The sequence below is a fragment of the Saccostrea echinata genome, unplaced genomic scaffold (assembly GCF_033153115.1).
Source record: "Saccostrea echinata isolate AGI-Se365-2 ecotype Australia unplaced genomic scaffold, CSIRO_AGI_Sech_v1 ptg000033l, whole genome shotgun sequence".
Classification (NCBI taxonomy): Eukaryota; Metazoa; Mollusca; class Bivalvia; order Ostreida; family Ostreidae; genus Saccostrea; species Saccostrea echinata.
Genome location: NW_026889782.1, coordinates 11,559,376 through 11,580,482, shown reverse-complemented (window position 1 = coordinate 11,580,482; position 21,107 = coordinate 11,559,376). Strand labels below are relative to the sequence as shown.

The following is a 21,107-nucleotide window of genomic DNA, read 5'->3' as shown; positions in this document are numbered from 1 at the left end:
ACTTCCCTTACTTATGCAGCAATATACCTTCATCACCTGCATACGGGGTATATATCTCTCAGTTGATTCGATACGCAAGAGCATGCTCTACGTACATGTATGTACAATTTCTAAAACGAGGTAAATTATTGACAAATAAGTTGATGAAACAAGAATATCAGCTGTCTCGTTTAAAGTCATCAGTTCGTAAGTTCTATGATCGATACAATGACCTTGTCAGCAAATACAATTATCATTGAGTCAAATGCTGGCTGACGGTTTTCATACTAATTGTTAGGCCATTATTTACACTCTGAATTTTCGACGGATTTTTCCGTTATTTCCCGATCATGACAAGGAGCACACGGCGGGTGTGACCGGTCGGCAGGGGATGCTCACTCCTCCATGGCACCTGATCCCACCTCTGATGTTTGGAGGTCCGTGTTTGCTCTGCTCCTATTTTGTATTGTATAATGGACTTTTGAGCTTGAATACTGTTCGTTATCTCCATATATTTCATTGCATACGTTATCTCCATATTTCAAAGAGAAAAGTAAAACAACCATTCTTAAGCAGGTTTATTTAAATATTGGCGATTGTTGGTGGTGGCTTATTTACAAGCAGCAAGGATTCGCCGAGCTTAAGGGGCGACTCCAAAGTAGGAAAAGCACTAGCAGCAAACAAAATGAATGCATACAAGGATAATAATAGCCTTCCGTGTATAACGCAAACGGATATTAGCCGCTTACGGGTGAAACCAGAGGGCGCTTCATATATAGTTTTTCTTCTCGTCTGTCAGTCTGTATAGCTATTTTTCTGTCCGTTAGCTGTCCGTCTGTATCTTGATGAGTTAAAGATCAAGTTTGGATTTTGTTCAGCTTTAATAATTTTCGACGGAATTTTGACTTTCTTAACTTTTAAGGTGTTTTTTTCTAAAGGCTTGCAGATATTGTGCTGATTTTGGTATTGGAGTTTACCTTGATGAATTATTAATCAAGTTTGCATTTTATTCCGCTTCAATGATTTTTTTTCCATGGAATTATTGCATTTTCAATTTTAAATTGGAACCAGAGTACACTTGCCGGTAGGGGGTATAAACATAAATCGATGTGTAACTCATCTTGTCATAATAACACTACTTGAACGTATAATTAAAGCTTTCTTGATCTCGCTGAAATGAGGTTACTGACTGGTTTGACGCAGTTTCTCTGTACTTAAGGCGTGGGTCAAGCTATTATTGTAGCTTGTAACTATAGAAATTAAAATGAAACAAGTGGATCTGGCCAAAAGACGTAGTAAGACACACCTATACAGTAACATACTAGAATGACAGACACAGCCCCTCGAATATTTCAAAAGTTTAACGATATCCGCTTCACTATAGCTTATGAGTTTTTGATCATATGTAGCTATTATTCCTACTATTTTGAAAAGTGCTGAGAGCTGATAGTGTGCTGTTGCTTTATTCAGTAATTTAACATTATTTCATTGCGTATTATGTCAATGTAGGAAATTTATCGAAAGGCGGCTAAATTTTACGTAATTTCGGGCATGAGGAAGTTGTTCCCAACAATTTTCATGTTAAAAGTAATAATTTCGAAAGTTCTATGGATGATACAATGACCATGTGAGCAAGTACTATCTATCATTAAGTCGAGTGATCGTTGACGTTTTTCAAACTAGTTGTTAGAGCATTATTTACACACTTTATTGTCGACGGATGTTTTTAATAATCATCTTTCAAGAGACCATGCTTAAAACATGTTTAACTTGTATGTGATCTTCTTAAACCTTAGACGATTTTTACATTTACAAAACAATTATTTACCTTGAAAAATCTTTTTCGCATCAGCCTGTAAAAGATACTGTTTTCGTTCTTTAATAATACAAAACCAATGAGTCTCTGACAAATGAATTTTATGTATATGTTCAATAGGTTTCCATTGTTGTTGATCTTTTTTCCTAATATACAAATGAATGGTATTAAATTGTGTTTAAAAAACTTTAAATATTTAAAATATTTACAAGTACATGTAATTACGAAAAGTATAAAATAGTCATTTTTTAATTGTTACGTCGATAAATGGAGGTACCTTTTTATAATGTGAAAGCTTCATATTTTTATAGTTTGAAAAAAAGCAGACGTTCTAAAATTACAGTATCAATAAAGGCATGAGAATTTCAAAGAAGAGATTGACAACACATTTACAAAAATTAATTGAGGTTCTACTTAAAAATTAGTTATGTAACGTCTTTAACTTCCAACATATATTTCCAAGACTCAAAAAGGAATTATTTTTAAGTTTCATCTGTAATTTTGGTAGGCATTCTTCTTAGTTTGAATCCTTTTCTTATATCCTCCAGCAAACGGTCTACCATACGACTCTCTTCATCTGCCTTTTTCGACGGATGAACCTTCTTAAATGAGAACGAAATATAACATTGCCGGTAAGTATCTGATAAAAAAAAAAAAGTATAAACAATGTGACGTACTCTCTTTTGCCGTTTCTTCCTCAGGCTTTGTGCTGCGTTTCTTTTTTGCTTCTTTTTCTTTTCGTTCAAGACTCTCCTGTCAAAAGTAATTGAAATCCATTTATTTATTAATGGTTGCTACACCACCGTGACAATAACTTAAAATTACTTATTAAAGAATCCGGCATATTCCCACTTTTAATTTACCTTTTGGCATCGTCTCACACAATCACAAAATATCTTCACTTGGAAAATACATTCATCAATGTTGAAACTTTCCCCTTTTTCACAAAAAATAGTCAACAAGCTGTTTTGTCCTCTTAACAATTTCGACTAACCCATTATCTAATGGTTCTATTTCTTTTTCAGCAGCCTATCAATATCAGTATCCAGTTAGTCACTACTTATGTGTATTGAATACATGTATGTTAAAAATGTTCAATTTAGTATATTTAAACAATATAACACATTATGCAGTTGCTTGTGCTTGAAACTTCGTTCAGTCATATCCCTTCACATAAATAAACAAAATGGCTGTGCATTTCTTGAAGCAGACATTTTCTAATTATTTATTCGCGAAAGGAATGTTTACGGACTTAACCGTACGATCGGGAGTAAAAATTAACTTTAAAATGTTGAAAGATCATGCAAAAATTATGCAATTGTTCGCTGTAGTTCAAACATCGTCTGTATACATGCAAATGACCAGGGAACCAATCTAATGTCAAGTAAAACAGAGAGATCAATTTTGAAATTTATTTCAGAATATCTCGGGAAATTTAAGGAACTTCTGTATGAACGTTGGTACTAATATAGGTTGTTTATATTTCAATAGATAATAATAGAAAGAAAAAAAATAAGGTCATTGAATTTAAAAGAGTGATTTAATAGCAAAAGTAGGTACCCTATGTAAGGAGTTCCATACTTTTATCTTTTTTCTACACCTCAACTTTTTCGTAAATCGGATTTGAACGATCTAAAGGCCTGTGAGTATATCCAACAACAAAAAAATCAACTCTGTAAGACTATATAAAGTCTAGGGGAAAGAAAATAAATTTTTGCACATACATGTATGCTCTAGCAATTACAAAGGCTGCATGCCCGAATGAAGACGTGTGTGGGCAGTAAATTTTTAAAACACATTTTATTGAATAAAAATAACGATAACAGAATAAAAATAAAGGAATTATTCAGTTATTCTATTCAAATTATAGTCTTTTAGATAATATATGATCATAAAAATCATAAAATCATTAAAAAAATCATGAGATTAGTCAGGATATGGAACCAAAAATAGCACGTAAATTTTTCATAAAATATTTAACTCAGTTCCCATGAATTGAAATTTTCATCATTTAAAAAATACAAATAATTAATTCATAATGTCATACAATCAGTTTACGAAAAACCACCTTTAAGCTACTTGTATCACTCATTGTCAGATTAAAGCGACATACAAAACTTTACAGAAGTAGGAGTTTGCCACTTTTAATCCACTTTTATGCAGTAACTCAAAGATGCTTAAGGTTTAAACTTCTAAAACTGTGCAACTCACAACTGCTACAAGTGTAACAATGTGCGACTGCTAAGCTTAATCTGATCGGTAAACAATCTGTTCAACTAAATGCTATTTCTGAATCTATTTTCACAAGAACGAAGTGGATATTTAAACTCTCCATTGGGGAAGACAGGGAGCAGAGGTACTAGAAGATGAATTCCACAATAGATGTCAAGCATACGTGCTATATTTCACTGTCAATTTTCTGCAGTAAATAAATATAGAGATTTTGATTATCGATTTTTTCCACAAAAGTAAAAAAAAGAATAATAAAATATCAATTAAAATTGTTTGTAATAAGACTATTTTATACCCATTATGAAAAAAGACTAAAAGACAGGTGGCGAGAATACGTGTGAAAGAAAGTTTGAAGCATAAAATGAAATGGTAGAAAACCTGGTACACAAATAACTCAGATAGTTTTGATGTATCCAACTAATGATTAATGTATTAAAAGAGAAAAATTGCGGGGTCCAGCAAATGCTTAACCCAACCCCTCTCTTTACTCCTTACAAACTATTAGCTGCTAGAAGGGAAACTTTAAGCTGCTAGAAAGGAGAAACTTCAGGCGTACTGTGCTACAGCATATCCTAGAAGAGATGTTAATCAGATGTGGATTCTCAAAAAACTTCAAAGAAGTTTTAAAAAGTTTAAAATCGCCTTCAAAAAAAAAAAAAAAAAAAAAAAGCATCAAAACGTACGACTTTTTTTTTTTTTTTTTTTTTTTTTTTTTTTTTTTACACTTTATTTACCATGTTAGACATTAAATTAAAAAAAAAACAACTAAGCTTTTTGATACCATAGACAACTACTTCAATAAAATGATTGTAGGAAATTGTCCTATCCTGTGATTGGTTATCAACAAAATTACTTTGTTAAAAATTTCTCTGATTGTTGTGTCGCCTGCAGAGCAGAGCGGCACTAAGGGATCACTTTACCCGGCGTCTGTCTGTCTGTCTAGCTGGCTGTCTGTCCATCTGTCACACCTTGTATCTCAAGAACTGTAAGAGATATGGACTTGATATTTTACACATATATTACATGGCACTATGGCTTTTGTTCATTGCTATGATTACCGACCTCGTGACCTTTGACCTTTGACCTACTTTACAAAAAGTAATCAAGGCCAATATATATGGTATTTTTAACATTTTAGAGGTAAGTCTATGCTTTTTAGCATGTGCACTGATAGTCATAAAACATCATGAAAAATACCAGAGTTACTATTCAATTGACCTTGACCTTTGACCTACTTTGCAAAAAATACTCTGGACAGCTTAATTTAACGTAAGACTTTTGAAATTTTGAGAGGCGGGGTGTTGATTATTAGCATTTATACATGTTTATGAGCTCATGATACTGTACTTTGAAACTGCATCATATTCAGTTAACACACAAACTGATATTTAAATACTATGAAAACACATCGGAATTGGTATCCCACAGTGGATCGTGTAGACTGACAATTGGAGTAAAGACTTTAAAACACGCATTAATACATGTAAAATGATATGTAATAATTAAAAAAAAAATCAATTTACTTATTCATCTTAGGGTTGGGAAGAATAGTTTCTTTGTAAGATTCTATCGCAGTCTTATACTATGCGTGGATGCTTTTTTCTGCATGAACTATTACGCTAGTAGTAAATAAATAGCTAACAATAGCTACTCTTAGATATATTTACAAAGCAGGCGACACATGCCTTCCTTTGAAGACGCTAGTTTTTTCTATTACTCCAAGTACAAATACTAAGTAAACAGATTCCTCATCATTTACTGGTCTTTCCTCATGTCTAGTATGATGTCTTAGAGGTTCATGTTTGCTCTGCTCCTATTTTGTAATGTTTAATAGACTTTTGAGCTCGAAAATTGTTCGTTATTTCCAAATAATTCATTCTAAAAAAAAATAAACGAAAGAACTTTTTGAGCTTAATATGGTTATTGCAACATTTAACTTATAGTGTGGAATGATATTTATAATAATCATGTTAATGCATGTCATTATTCCATATATATTTCATTCTAATTTAGAAATAGCGATCTATGCAGTGTAATAAATTTTAAAGCTTAAAACATAAAAACAATGGTGTAGACACAGTTTATGCAAAATTGAAATAAAATTTTTGTTAAGAAATTAATTAACTCTTCTGCAAAACGAAAATAACTAAACGCCTCAAATACTCTCTACATTTTAGCTTTAATTTTTCTTTTTAAAAAGTGGAAAGAATTTTATGGATTGACATCCCCTAAGCCCCCCCCCCCCTTTTTCTAACACACAATTTGTGTGACTATTGAATAAAAATAAAATATTGCTTTTAATCTCTTTAAATATAACTCAATAAAAAAATTCAATAAACATAGTTTGACAAATTTTGAAAAGCTTAGTCACATATGGCATATTTTAGATTAGTTCAGGCTAATTAAAATTAAAAAGATATTTATATTTCTTTTAATATTTTATAGAAAGATAGGTCTTTCTTGTAAATTACACACTTTAAATCAATTACGTGTCAAAGATATTAGAAATTTAAATCAATAACCGATTTATTTACCGACTTCGCATTTTAATATCAGACACAGTTTAAGATCAATTTATCTATAGAAACGTGGGGTTTTTCAAGTTCAAAATCGGTCAAAATTTTAATTTGAGCGTAAATAACAAATATCATGTTCATCTATACTCAATTTCGTATTTTTACTTTTTAGCTCAGACACGCCATATGTAGCTTTAGGATCTCTTTAGAAGATACTTTAGAAGGGCTTGGAGACTACAAGATCAAGTCACTGCCCTCCTTTGTTCTATATTGATTAAGTCGTTTTACTATATGACATAACATTATTTATTTGAGGGTTAATAAACATCAACTGTAGTTTTCCAGGGAGCACCCATGACTCCCATATCTTTTAGAATTCGAGTGTCCCTGGTATCTTGGAGTCCTTACCTGGGGTGAGGTGGTTACTGGGGGACTCGGGTTATCCAATTAAGGATAACCCAATGACCCAATTTAGCAACCCTACAACATCCGCTGAGGAGCTACAATGAGGCATACATCAGGACGAAGAATATGGTGGAGCGAGATTATGATGTTCTGAAGGCAAGATTTTTAGGCAAGTTAATAATTTGCATGTATCTTTAATTGCATAATACTGTCAATGTATAAAGGTGAAGTATACTAAAAATTTCCATCTTTATATAGATATTTACACAGCAGGGGAGAATATCTTCCTTTTAAACCAGAGAAATGCTCCACAGTTACAGAGACCTGTTTGAAATTACATAATAGATGTTGAGAGGGTACCTTTGCAACAAGGTGATGGTGAAGTCAACCAGCAGAATAATGCCATCTACCATTGAGAAGCTCAACAAACAACAAGGGAAAAAAGACAGCAATTGGCATCTAGGCTTTAGGGCTTAATGTGCTGCTGTTAAAAATTAAATATATCCAATAATTATACATGTGTATGTCAGATTTATATTTTATCTTATTACTCTAAGTAAAATACTAAGTAAACAGAAGTAAATTTCAAAGTTGGTCATTTCTTATGTCTAGTGCGAAGATAAATTAACCTTGCTGTAAAATTAAGAAAATTTGTATGGTATCAATAATATTTAGTTTAGAAAACATTGCCTCCAAACAGACGTTTCAATAATTAGGTTGAATTACATGGAATCAGGCATAGATTTTCTGAAACTTTTAAAAATGAATTTCAAGTAACACATGAATAAAATCATATTCAAAAGAACACATAATCCATGATTCTTTATTTGAATCGTTACTTTGATAGTCATCTTCTACATTCTGAAAGCGTTGCTTTAAAATTCTACAGTAACAAAAGCCTGAATCCAATCTCTATCTGGATATTTTCACATTAGTTATAAGGATTTTGACTGTGTGGTTCTTGAGAAACAAATTTAAATGACCCCAACCTATTTTCACATATGCTTACAGTCTCTCCTTAACATTAGCATGGTCTCTTAATAAATAACCTTAAAAGCAATCACTCAAGGATGTTTTTCTATTACGTCTGATCGAATTTGACCCAATGGTTCTATAGTGGAGAAGTTGGATTGATAGATTGTATGTTGTTTTACGTCCCATTCGAGAATTTTTCACTCATATAGAGACGTCACCATATACCGGTGAAGGGCTTCAAATTTTGACCTTTACTCGGCACGCAGGGCCATTGAGCAGTGAGGGATCTTTATCGTGCCAAAGCCTGCCGTGACACAGGGCCTCGGTTTTTAAGGTCTCATCCGAAGGAGTCGCAACTCTCACTTCAATGTGCCGAGCGCATGGCGAAGGAACAGTTGCTACCCATTTTTTATCGACTTAGGTCAGTCGCGGCCGAGATTCGAACTCACGACCTTCCGATCAAGGAGCGAGCGCTCTACCGACTGAGCTACCGTGAACGGTTGGAGAAGTTGGAAATGATAAAAGTTTACTATTTTTAATTTTAATTTGTGGGATTAAGGAATCAACCGGAATATTACCATTGTTATCATAATATTGACATCGTGTTTGCGTATGTTCGAAAAGTAAAATGTTTACAATTCGTACACGCGTACACCATCTTGACATTACACGAAATCGGCTGTATAACGTTCAAGCAGCATATATTGGGTGTTTTATATTTTTGATTTGATTTCTTTCATTTCAAAAAAGTGAAGAAATGTTCATGAACTTTAAATTCTGACAATCCTGAAATGTTCATTCAGAAGATACAAAAAGAAAAAAGTCCGTCTTTACCGCGTTTCTTCCTCTTTTCCTTTCATCATTTTTATTTCTAGAATTTTCTGAAAAAATCTACTGTCGGGAAATACCTGCCACATTCATAACATTTCCCGTATGTCGAACAGATCGTAAGAATACTTCAAGGGACTCGTTCTTCAACCAGTGTTGGCAATTTGATCAAAAGCGCTGATTTTTGGAAGAAGAATGTCTTTTTTTATCACAAGCCTGCTCTTTGAGAACAAGCAGTGGTTGTGTTGGTGTTGATGCTGGAGGTGGGGGAGTAACAGAACACTGTAGTGGTGATATGTCCTTTCCACAAAAGGCACAATGAAATATATGGAGATAACGAACAGTATTCAAGCTCAAAAGTCCATTATACAATACAAAAATAGGAGCAGAGCAAACACGGACCTCCAAACATCAGAGGTGGGATCAGGTGCCATGGAGGAGTGGGCATCCCCTGCCGACCGGTCACACCCGCCGTGTGCTCCTTGTCATGATAGGGAAATAACGGAAAAATCCGTCGAAAATTCAGTGTGTAAATGATGGCCTAACAATTAGTATGAAAAACGTCAGTCAGCATTTTACTCAGAGATAAATTATATATGCTGACAAGGTCATTGTATCGACTATAGAACTTACGAAATGATGACTTTCAACGAGACAGCTGATATTCTTGTGCATAACTATTGGCATGAATACTGTCCAACAGAAATACTTTCCTTCCTGGGATTTCTACCAATTTTCGACAGTTGTAACTGAAAGAAAATTAGAAGATTGGGTTAACTGTGAAGAATGGTTTTTAGTACATAAATTCTCCAAGTATTGTAGTATTATAACTACCAATATTGTAAATGTTTAATCATAATAAAAAGAAGGAAAACTTAATTACTTTAGCACGTTTTCTTAGCAAAAGGACACGCTTATGCCTGAAGCAGCTTTAACGGTTAGACCGGAAAACAGTTGATAATTCTTTTGTCGTTATATAATTATTTTACAAAACCAAAACTTCTGTAGTCGTTGGTGTGAATAAAAATAAGCCCTTATCTAATTTTGTTTTCTGGTTCTGTTTTTAAGAGTGTGTAAGGCACTGAGAAACACATCAATCAATGGCGTATTGTAAACCTGAAATAAATAAGTTAAAAAATACTCAGACTATTCAAACTTAGTAATCAAGGGTCTGAGTCGGACATTTTAAAATTCAAGACAGTTTTATGATCCAACATAGCTCAAGATTTTTTTTCAGTCAAATACATTTCAATTGCATGTCTTATCCTACTCGTGGTGATAGACGACCGAAGGTAAATTTAGACAATGCTTTTAAAATATTGAAATCTGATTTATGTTGTGTTTTCAAAGACTATCATTATGTCCTTTGCTTTTCCTTTTATATGTATATTATTTGACACCTTGTTTAAATTATTTAAATTTTGAAGCTAAAAGATCCTAATGTTTTGATGTTTGAAAATAAAAAGTTTTGAAAAATCTCATCAACTTTAGCAGACCCATTTACCCAGGGCATCAATTGTAGACTTAGACCTCAAGATAGCATTACTCAAGAAAACTGTATATGAGTAACATATAATTTCCTGTTTTACTAGAGTATCACAAATTCCTGATGTACCAAATAAATTCTCAACAACAAAAATCTTTATTTAAAAAAAGCTGCAATACAATGTTTTGAATTAAAAAAAAAACTACATGTATTTATAAGTGCTTTTATAACCCTAGTGTTTGTTCTACGCATACCCATGTAAGATTTTGTCCACATGTTTGTAGCCAGTATTATAAAGTTTGCAATCTTGTATTATGAATGATATGAAGATCATTCTTTCTGTGAGTCTTAAAATTTTCAAATCGTTAAGAACACAGTATGTTTGTCTAGAAATACATCTTTCTGTCAATTAGCCTTAGACTCTCAGATATAGGGCTTTCATATTTCACAAGTACGTTACCTGTGACAAGACCTTTACAGATCATGTTTACTATGACTTTGACCCCGTGACCTTGAAGTTTGACCTACTTTTCAAAACTTTTAACATTTTCTTAAAGTGGTCGAAACGTTTGAAGGACAAAAAAGATATAACTTTCATACTACACATGTATATTACCTATGACAAGCCCTTTCTAAATATACTAAGATTTTTGACTCTGTGACCTTGACCTTGATTTTTGACCTACTTTTTTAAAAAATGTTATCTTTCCTTATAACTTTTGATTGAGGAGAGATAGAGCCTTCATATTTGACATGTGCATTACCTGTGACAAGATGTTTCCTTCATGTTTGACCTAGTTTAAAAAAAAAAATTATCATTGGTGATTACTTCTGAATGACATATGATGGGGTCTTCATATTTGACACAACATGCCATAAATAACGGCATCCCACCCACTAAGACACCGAAAGCAGAGGACCACAATTCTTTGAATTTGCTTGTTTATATCAGTATCCTGTTTACAACATACTATGAATCCGCTTATAAGGTCTACTAAGCCACAAATCATAATACATTACCGAATCAATTTATATAAGACGACATGTAAGAAAAAAAATAAATAGATAATTAACCTTAACATTTGAATGCACATAACCGGAAATAAAATTGAAAAATGAATACTTTAAATTTGTTTACTACTTGTTTCATAATATCTATTCTAAAGGAATTGTATCGCATAAGGAAAATTGCATTAAAATATATCATAAATATTTCCGGATGTTTTTATGGCAAGCCATCTGATAAAGTACTTTTTTAAATGTAAGGTTATGTATTTAACTAAGGAGAACGAATAGGAAATATTAACGCCTTTATATTTTTAATCAAAAGAAGAGGGAAGAATAAGTTCTATGAAGTAATATTTATTCTAGAGACTTGAAAGAATTATAATGCTTTTGCCTTAGTATTGAATTTGACTACAAAATCTACCGACTATTTGATCTATGCAAAGTTCTCACTGCAGATATTACCTGCCGAGAGGGGATGCATACTTATCCTAGGCACCTGATCTCATCTCCGATGATTCATCCCATCTGAAAATTTTCATTCATATATAGACGTCAACATATACCAGTGAAAGGCTTAAGATTTAGACCATTACTCGGAAATCTGGGCTATTGAGCAGTTAGGAATCTTCAACTTGCCAACGCTTGCCGTGAAAGGGGGCCGAACGCTTGGCGAAGAAACAGTTGCTACCTATTTTTGTTGGCTAAGGTAAGTCGCAGCTGGGATTGTTTAAGACTTAGATAAATACATACAAGTATGATTTATCAACACAAACATTAATACATATATTTAATGTTAATATTTGGCGGAGAAGAGTAGTAAATTTACAGGCATTACATTTTAATTTATATTTAACATCGCAGTTATTTCTAATTTTGAAAAACAATAACAAATTATATGTACAGGAAAACCCGAAAAAAAAAAATACTCATAGTCTCGGTGTCATGTTAAATGTGAATACGCCAGGACTGCGTTACTTAATGTTGATTGATAAACTTTGATTCTTTAGGATATATATTTATTTTTCATGTTATGTGATCGTTGAGCTGTTTTTCAATTTGCATCTTAAAAAAAAAATTCAACTCATATCTCCTTTCCAAACAATGTTACATTTTCGGCTTGTTTTTTCGTGAAAAATAGATTTATCGCCTGTTGATAATTCAAATTTCTTCCTTTTTATTGAATCGTGAAAGAAATGTACGAAATACACGAGTATAACTTTCTTTTTTGTGGATATGTTTGAAAAAAGATGAACTTCGGTATCCATCATAATTTTAAAATGTTAATGTTTTAAAGCAAGCGAGATCTGAAAAAAAAGTAACAGTATGGACCACGAGTTCTTGCAGGATTTCAAACAGACGCGAGTCCCTGCCATTTAGATATCTGTTTCTCAATACTGTTTAGTACAGCATGATAAATAACTTATTTTTCTGATATATTATTTATGAAGTAACGTGGAAAATTGTTTTTACAGAGTATTCCTAATCTGTATGCACGTTCTTTTCATTTTCATAAATTATAACCTTTAAATGGTAAAACGTAAAATGGACGATGGCATTAAGAGACAATATCTAAAGGATTGAAAAATAAAGTCAACAAAGACGATGACTAAAATCATTTTCATGAATTAACATCACATTGTGATTATCATATTCGAGTGGAATACTGATTTAAAACATCGAAAATATGATTTCATTTTTTTTTATTTATCAAATGAATTTTTATCAACGGAAAATTGTAACAGATGGCTTACTTTCTCACATATCAACGGTACACTTGTAATGCTTTGAATCTCTTTTGTTATCCACCCTACCTGCACGGGACATGACTAGATCACTTTATAATTTAAACTATCTCACAAAGTATTCTCATAGATCTCATCATTTCTTGCCAAGCAGTCCTTGAAAAGAAGAATTTAAAGGATTTTTCCTTCGTATTTTAATGTAAAACTTTGATTCCCTAATGTGGTCCCACCCTGCAACTGTGGCCCTGCTATAAGCATTTGATAATCTACACTACCTCACACAGTAAGTTTCAAATTTTCTGTCCCAGTGATTCTTGAAGGGGCGATTTTTTAAAGAAGTTCCCTTATATTTCAATGTAAAACTTTGATTCCCTTTTGTGGTCCCACCCTACCCCCGTGGGCTATACTTTGAATATTTAAAATCTACCTTACTTCAGGAAGCTTTCAACTGCTCACCCTTTCTTACCAAGTGGTTCTTATGAAGAGGATTTTATTTTTTGTCATTTCTTCTTTATCTTCCCTTGGGATTGGACTTGGCCCTTCATTTTAATAATTTCCCCCCCTTCCTTATCAAGGTATGCTTTCTACCAATTTTAGTTAGAATTGGCTTCGAGGTTCCTGAGTAGATGTTGAAAATGTAAAAAAGTTTACAGACGGACGGAAAAAACATCTAGACAGAAGAACGACGGACAACGGGTTATCAGAAAAGCTTACGTGAGCTTTTAGTATAAACAAGTCACTGATCGCGATGGACTTATTGATAGACGTCTTTCGGTAGACAACGTTTGTATGCAGGCGGATCAAGTAATATTTTCACCAAAAAAAAAAAATGTATTTTATAATTTAATAAAATTTTATGTGCAGGTATAAATCGTACATTAACTTGAATACATTATCTTCTTTGTGATTTTATGCATATATTTTTCCACACCACAGTGTACCGTTACTGTTGCATATTTATACACAGATACAAATCTCCAATTTGAAAAAAAGTCGTTCGACTTTTGAACACCGCAAAGTATTAAGTTATTATCATGTATTTATACCGGAGCCTTAGAATCCAAGCCTTAGAATGCACGTTAACCATATCCCACGTGAACAAAATCAATGTGATATATCAGCCAAACAATGTGACACAGTTCGGGTCCTCAAAGATAATAAGTTTGTTCTTATTTATACCCTCAGGTCAAGGCATAGGTAAGTCCTTTATGGATTTATTATTTAGGTCATAAATCAAAAATTGCAATCTTTATAAAATTGTTACATCATTGGAAGAAGAATTAAAAAAGTATACTATTTAATTGTTCATGAGAATAAATTGTTGGTAGTCAAGAAATGCAATGTTTATTATTTTTTTTTAATTCAATACAGATTCTTGCTATATAATCATTGCATTCAAGATTTATAAATGTTTACAGATCGAAGAAGGTATTAAAATTAAGTGAGGGCAAATATAAAATGCACTTTGATCATCTTATATAAAAAGCAAATGAGGTCTAGTTTTATTAAGTTGAAATGAAAGCATGTCGGAATATTTAGTGACATGTACGCTTATTTTTTTCGTTTTGAGTAATTAATATAACTTAAGCACAATAATTTGAAAAACGAATTACTCCGTTTACTTTGATAATACAAAATGCTCAATTTGGATATGTGCAGTCGAGAAGACATGCCTATTCCTCCTGACTGGCATCTAATTCTACCTCTTCATTTTCCGTGAGTCCATGTTTCACAATTTCTGTTGTTATTTAGATTTTTGAGCATGAGGCCTAGTATTCTTCGTTTTCATTAAATTCTTATTCCGAAAACTTGACTCTTTCTAATATATTTTCATGTAAGTTGATGCAAAGAAATGTATCATGTATGAATCAATTATCAACAAAATATAGATCTTAAGTACCATAAAATCATCACCTAATATATTTCCCTTTTTTAATTTACAAAATATTTAGAAAAATGCATGTTTGAGATTATTAAGAGTTTCTGTCAGTCTTTCAATTGTAAATTAAGAAACCATGGATTTTTTTTTTTTACATTATTTTCTGATAGTTTTATTTGTATTGAATTATTATGACATTATTCAAATAAGCTGGTAAACTTGCTTACTTTGAAATGAAATACCTTTGCTGATGAGTTGCACCCCAAAAAAATGTAGAGCAGTGCAGTGGCGGTTTTTAGTCTTACGTAAAACCGATAAGAAATACAAACTTTGGATCCTTGATGCAACATTTTTGTGAATAAAGGACATTCCAGTGTTTCTGCATCAAAGTATTAATCTCTGATAGAAAATTTGGCTACCTTTGTATCTAAAACCCTGTAGAGGACTTTTTATGGTAATGGCTATTCAGTTTTAATTGGGGAAATTTTAATTGATAGGAGAAGGAAAAGAAATGTAGTCAGTTATATTCAATATCAGAATGCAGATTTCTAAAAATTACAAATTAAAAATTTTCATCTTCTTTGAAGTCACACGATAGACAATATTCTTGTTTTGCCTTATAATATAAACATATGAAAGTGAAGAAAGCGATATACAACCTATGAAGTATCATTCAATCAAATATCAGCACTCGTGCATGCATGTCCTTGCATACAATTTTTGAAATAATACAATGGAGTGACCCCTTTTCACGTTGTTTTGTAGAATGCTAAGGAAGTAATAACTATTTAAATTTTTTGCAGCACACGTGTATGCGCGTGTTTTCAAGAATTCCCATATAAAATATATATGTAGAACCTTTTTCATATATCCTTACGTCTTAAATTCTGAAAAGGAATGTCATAAAACAAGGAAAATATTGAGATTTGTTCCGCAATTAAGACCGAAGCGCAGGTGATTGCTCGAGAGTTCATGCTTATTTGACCATGTCATCTTGTCTAATCTACGAATGTATCTTCATGGTTTGCGTTTTAAAGTATTTCCTCAAAAATGTAAAAAATTACGGCTATATTATTTATCTCAATCACTTCACTCATTACACGCGCCTACACCTGCAGGCATGTTCCTGCAAATGACTTTCAAGGAGCAGATCTACATAGTACGCATATTAACCCTAAAAGATTTAAAACTCAGCTGGATGATGAGCAGTTTCCGAAAACACTCGTAGTCAAAAAAGTACCGGAAAATAAGAGCAATTAATAGCCAGTGCTTACTGTAACGTGAACTGTTACAGGTGTTCCTAATACGCATCCCCACTCTTCTCTGGGCCCCATTCCTACAACCTTCATTAAACTAAATTTCTATTGTTAAGTAACGCTTTATGTTTAGAAGTATTTTATCAAAATACAATGCTATCAAAGTCCTTTGAGTACGGTACTAGCCTGTTATATATCAGCGCGCGTGAATGTCCGCATTGTACTTATTTTCCCCGTAAAACAGTTTCTCTAGTAATACCCCTGTGTGAAATTTGACATTATTGACAACTGCTTTTTCAATAATAAAGGATCTTGTAAATTTACTTACCCTGTCATTGGTCATTTGCGAAATTATTTTGTTAAAAAAGACCCAAGTACTTTGATTGTACACACAAGTATTTTGAAGTTGATAGAAAAAGATGCCTGAGTTTCTGATTGACAATATCTATGTGGTTTTTGGAGACCAGGTCTTCCAACAATCTGCTGGAATTCCCATGGGTACCAATTGAACCCCGTTTTTAGCAGACCTATTTTCGTATTCATATGAAGGAGAATTTATTCAAAATCTTATACTTTTTATACATGAGAAGAAGAAAACACTTGCTGTGACCTTCATCTCGACATTTAGATATATCGACGCCGTATAATCAAATATCAATAGTTATTTTCCATTCACATGTCGACACGATATTTCCCAGTGAGCTTGACATAAAAGATACCACAAAGTCTGACACATTTGTTTCATATTTGGATATTTTATAAAAAAAAAGACGTTAATTGTAACTTAACAGCCTAACAATCTGATTAAAATCAAACCTTCACTAGCTCCTTTTTATTTTGATTGTCGCGTGAAGGTCTGAAGAAACTCCATATGAGGTCACATGTGGATGATCCGGTGTTTACAATTTTTTTTAACCAATTAGATTTCAGCTTTCAGGATTATGAAGCGCCTCTATCGGTAGAGTCGTAAAATGCAGAAAACTGGTCTTCAGTCACCTAATTAAAAACAACGGAAGCTTTCGAAACTCTCGGATTTTATCGAAAAGGGGGTAAACAAAAATAAACATGGATACCAACAGGAGTCCGGCAAACAAGACGCTGAAGTCGAATAAGGTAAAGATTAGATTTATACGTCAAACAAATTTGATTATTCTTTTGAATATTGTAATTAAAGATCAGTCTACGAAATGTAAGATGTACATGAATGTTGTACGACAGATGTACATGTATTAATATTGTCAAGATCATTTGTGTTTACACGTTGCACGTGGTCGTTCGATGTTGTGAACATAATTTTTTAAACATCTGAGTGTGGTCTTACGTCGAATTACCACGAGAGATTCATGTTTTGTTAGGTAGAGGATAAACGCTAATTTTAAGATTCCGTCTCAATAATTTTTTTTATTTTTCTTTAAAAATAGGTTTACATTGTTTTTCAATTAATATGCTGGCACTTTATGATAACCGTAAGAACTTGATCCATTGAACGTTGATTAGTTTAAGAAGTATTTTATTCACGATATACATATATGGATTAATACAATGAATATGAATTGAACAGCAGGCAAAAATGGCCTATATCAGTTCTCTCCATTAAAGATCAAGGTACAAATCATGAATTGTTACAATAATATATATATATATATATATATATATATATATATATATATATATATATATATATATATATATATATATATATATATATATATATATATATATATATCACAACTTTTAAAAAGACATGTATTTTAACTAATTTTTAAGGAGGATACAATGTACAAAAAAATTCAATGATTATCACCTTGTACCAAAATTTGTTTGTTATTTGATATGTATGAAGCTCAATTTAATGATCTAATTTGATCTTATTTTAATCAAGTAGTTTCCAGATGTTACAGAAATTAATTAAACCTTATTGACTATCTGAAATCATTAAGCATGATTAAGCTTTCTAAGCACTTTTAATATTACTTTTTTGGTGGCATATACCTATGTACATGTAGTATTTAAACAAATAAAACTTTTATTCCAGTTGTTTGCTGTAGCTAGGAGTCCTGTGACACCACGCCACATATAACCATCAATCCAATATATGTGTTATATGTGGATTTTCTTTCTTGCAATCAGAAATTTCAAAAACTGGTGCAGTAATAGAGAAAAAATATTTGAACAAAAAATTAAAAATGAGGAGCGAATTAAGCACATTACAAAAGTACTGCATCAATTTGAAACAGAACACAGTGTGAATGGAATCTGTGTTACCTGTTACATGAAAATTGAAAAAAAGTAAATCAGATGCAAAATGATTTAAAAACTCTACAGAAAGAGAGAATCCAAGTCTTTTGTCGGAGAACTGTATCAATTATCATGCAAAAAGTCGCAAGAAAAGAAAACAGATACTCAGAAGAGGCTTCTTAAGTCTCCATAACAACAACCACTGAAACATCAGAAGACATTACCATTTAACTACTCTGTGGTACACCTTTGTGAATTTCCAAGTTATAATAAAATCATATCAAGTACATATACTGATATTCCATCAAGTTCATCGGTGCTTAAGGAGAAGAAACAATCTGCAAAGAGATCTCTTGGTTTTTCCACCTGTAATACCACAGATAAAGAAAATAAAGTTGATTGTTTGATTGGGGAAGTGAAGGTAATATATGTTTTTATGTATTAATTAAGTTCTTTAACTAACCCAGTTACTATTTAAAGTAGACAAATGAACAGGAGATCAATGCATATTAAAAGTAATAGATATGTGTGCATTTGGTTTGTGAAACCCTGATAAACTCTTAAGTCGAATATAGCATAGAAACATTCTTGGTACAAATGCTTTTCTCACAATATGTATTGTTAAAAAAAAAATAGAGATGGTCAAGGTGGATACTGATCCATTCTCCTTTTGAATGTTTTCAAAGAAATTTAAATATTTTTTTTTTAATAAACATGTTTGGATTTCAGGGGATAGACTTACGGATGAAAGAATCCAAGGCGCTCAACGGACCATGAATAATGCTCCAACTCCCCGCGAAAAACTCCAAGGATTCATCTCCAAGATTGAAGATTGGCACCGAATAATGAATTTCTTAGAGGTACTTTTTTGAGATTTTGACTCTTGAACATGAAATAAATTTCAGTTTTAAAAGAACAAAAGGTCAGGAACATTAAGACTTCACATTGTCATATTTAAGAAAGTGAGCTTTATTATCCCACTGGAGTTGGAGGGGACATAATAACACAGTTGTGTGTTTGTGGGTGTGTTAGTTAGTCATGTGCAAATAGAAGTGATGTAATTTGCACCTGGATCAAATGTTGCCTTGATTTATATATATATATATATATATATATATATATATATATATATATATATATATATATATATATATATATATATATATTTTAATTTTTTCACCTATTGTTTGATCGTCTCATATTCCAATCACATAAATAAAACTGAACGAGGGGATAATAAAATATAACATACAGTATTTTGCTTTTTCAAGTGTAAATTATAACTTAGTTGCGTGCAATCAGCATGATCAGGTTGCAAATTTTTCTTAACATCATATTTAGCTACGTAGCTTGGATTACCGTGAAGTTGTCAATTACAGGTTTACATATCCACGATTATTGTCGGTAATTTTTAAGCATGTAAACATTTACTTCTTAACAGTGCTTATCCATTCAATACATACATGTAGCTTGCCTATGTACAGATGGTAGTTCATTAGAAAAAAACAAATTATTTTACCTTGTAAAAAATTTGAAAGTTTATGGGACAAAGTGGCATTGTGTTTTTAAAAGTTTGTTTTGCTATCTTTTTTTCCAATATTTTAGGCCATCGTCAAATAGACTTATTCACTTCATCGGAGAGGGACAGAGGGACAGTCTACTATTTTAGGAATGTTCTCAATGCCAGAAATGTCAAGAGTAGTGTGAAGAATTCTTTCAGAGCCTATAAAATGCTCTACTATACCATTTTTGATGCTTCCTGTTGCACACTATTTCTCATGGAATTCAACATTCATGATTTGAAACAAATGTGACATTTCCTGAAGAATTCATGGAATAGAATGATGATGAAAAAATAAAATGGAAGAATTCAATTTGCAAGAATATTGTGAAGAAGTGGTTTTTTTGATAATTCAGACAATATGTTGAGAGATGTGCGTGATGTTTTGAGTGATGCTAGTCATCCAGAAAACTACTGCATAAACAATGTCAATGATGGGAGATTTCAGTGTCATTACTGCGAGAGATCTTATGCACACGTTGGAAGTTTGAAAACCCATGAACATACAATACATCAGCATAAGAATGATCAACAGAATTCAAAAAAGTCAAAAACAGAAAATTGTGATGAATTGAACAAGTATGGTTTATTGTTTTTCAAATTATCTGCTCTGTTGAAAAATCTTGACACATCTATTGATATGGCTGATGATTGTAGATCAATTCGGTCAGCAAAATATGAATTACCTTTATTCAACAAAACAGGGAAAGTGAAATATGTGGTTAGTTGTATTCATCTTACTGAACTGTATGAAAATACTCTTCCAGATCACGAAAACAGCGTTTAGTGGCAAACAGAACAATTAACATTTCAGGTGGAAAAAATAACAATTTGGCACTTGACGAATATCTTGAAATACTAAACAGAGATAGTAAGAATATTGTGTCAGGACACCAAACAAAAGAAAGTATTATCATGCATTCTAAGCAGTATCCACATTTGATAAATTTTGTAAAAACACTATGATCAAATATCTGAGATCAGGGGCAGGAAAGGGTTTCACAAATTGCCAAGCTATAAAGCTGATGTAATTAAAGTTGCCAAAGAAATTCAATGTATAAATGCATTGCAATGTCAGCCAGATAGAAAACTGTTGTGTAGAGAACTTTGTAAAAACAAAAATCCATATGATAATTCTGTTAAATGACTTCCTGTTCTCATTCACAGACATGGACCTGTTACACCT

General features: G+C 32.2%; 1 protein-coding gene and 1 pseudogene across 1 annotated transcript; both read left to right on the top strand.

The window, feature by feature from the left end:
• Positions 1 to 1,243: 1,243 nt before the first annotated feature.
• LOC133198122 (putative nuclease HARBI1) lies at positions 1,244 to 7,418 on the top strand (annotated as a pseudogene).
• An 11,466-nt stretch (positions 7,419 to 18,884) lies between these two features.
• Positions 18,885 to 21,107, top strand: LOC133198121 (uncharacterized). Its single transcript, XM_061334266.1, has 3 exons — positions 18,885 to 18,897; positions 19,090 to 19,227; positions 19,972 to 21,107. The coding sequence occupies exons 1-3, from the start codon at positions 18,885 to 18,887 to the stop codon at positions 20,172 to 20,174; spliced, it is 354 nt and encodes a 117-aa protein (XP_061190250.1). The 3' UTR covers positions 20,175 to 21,107.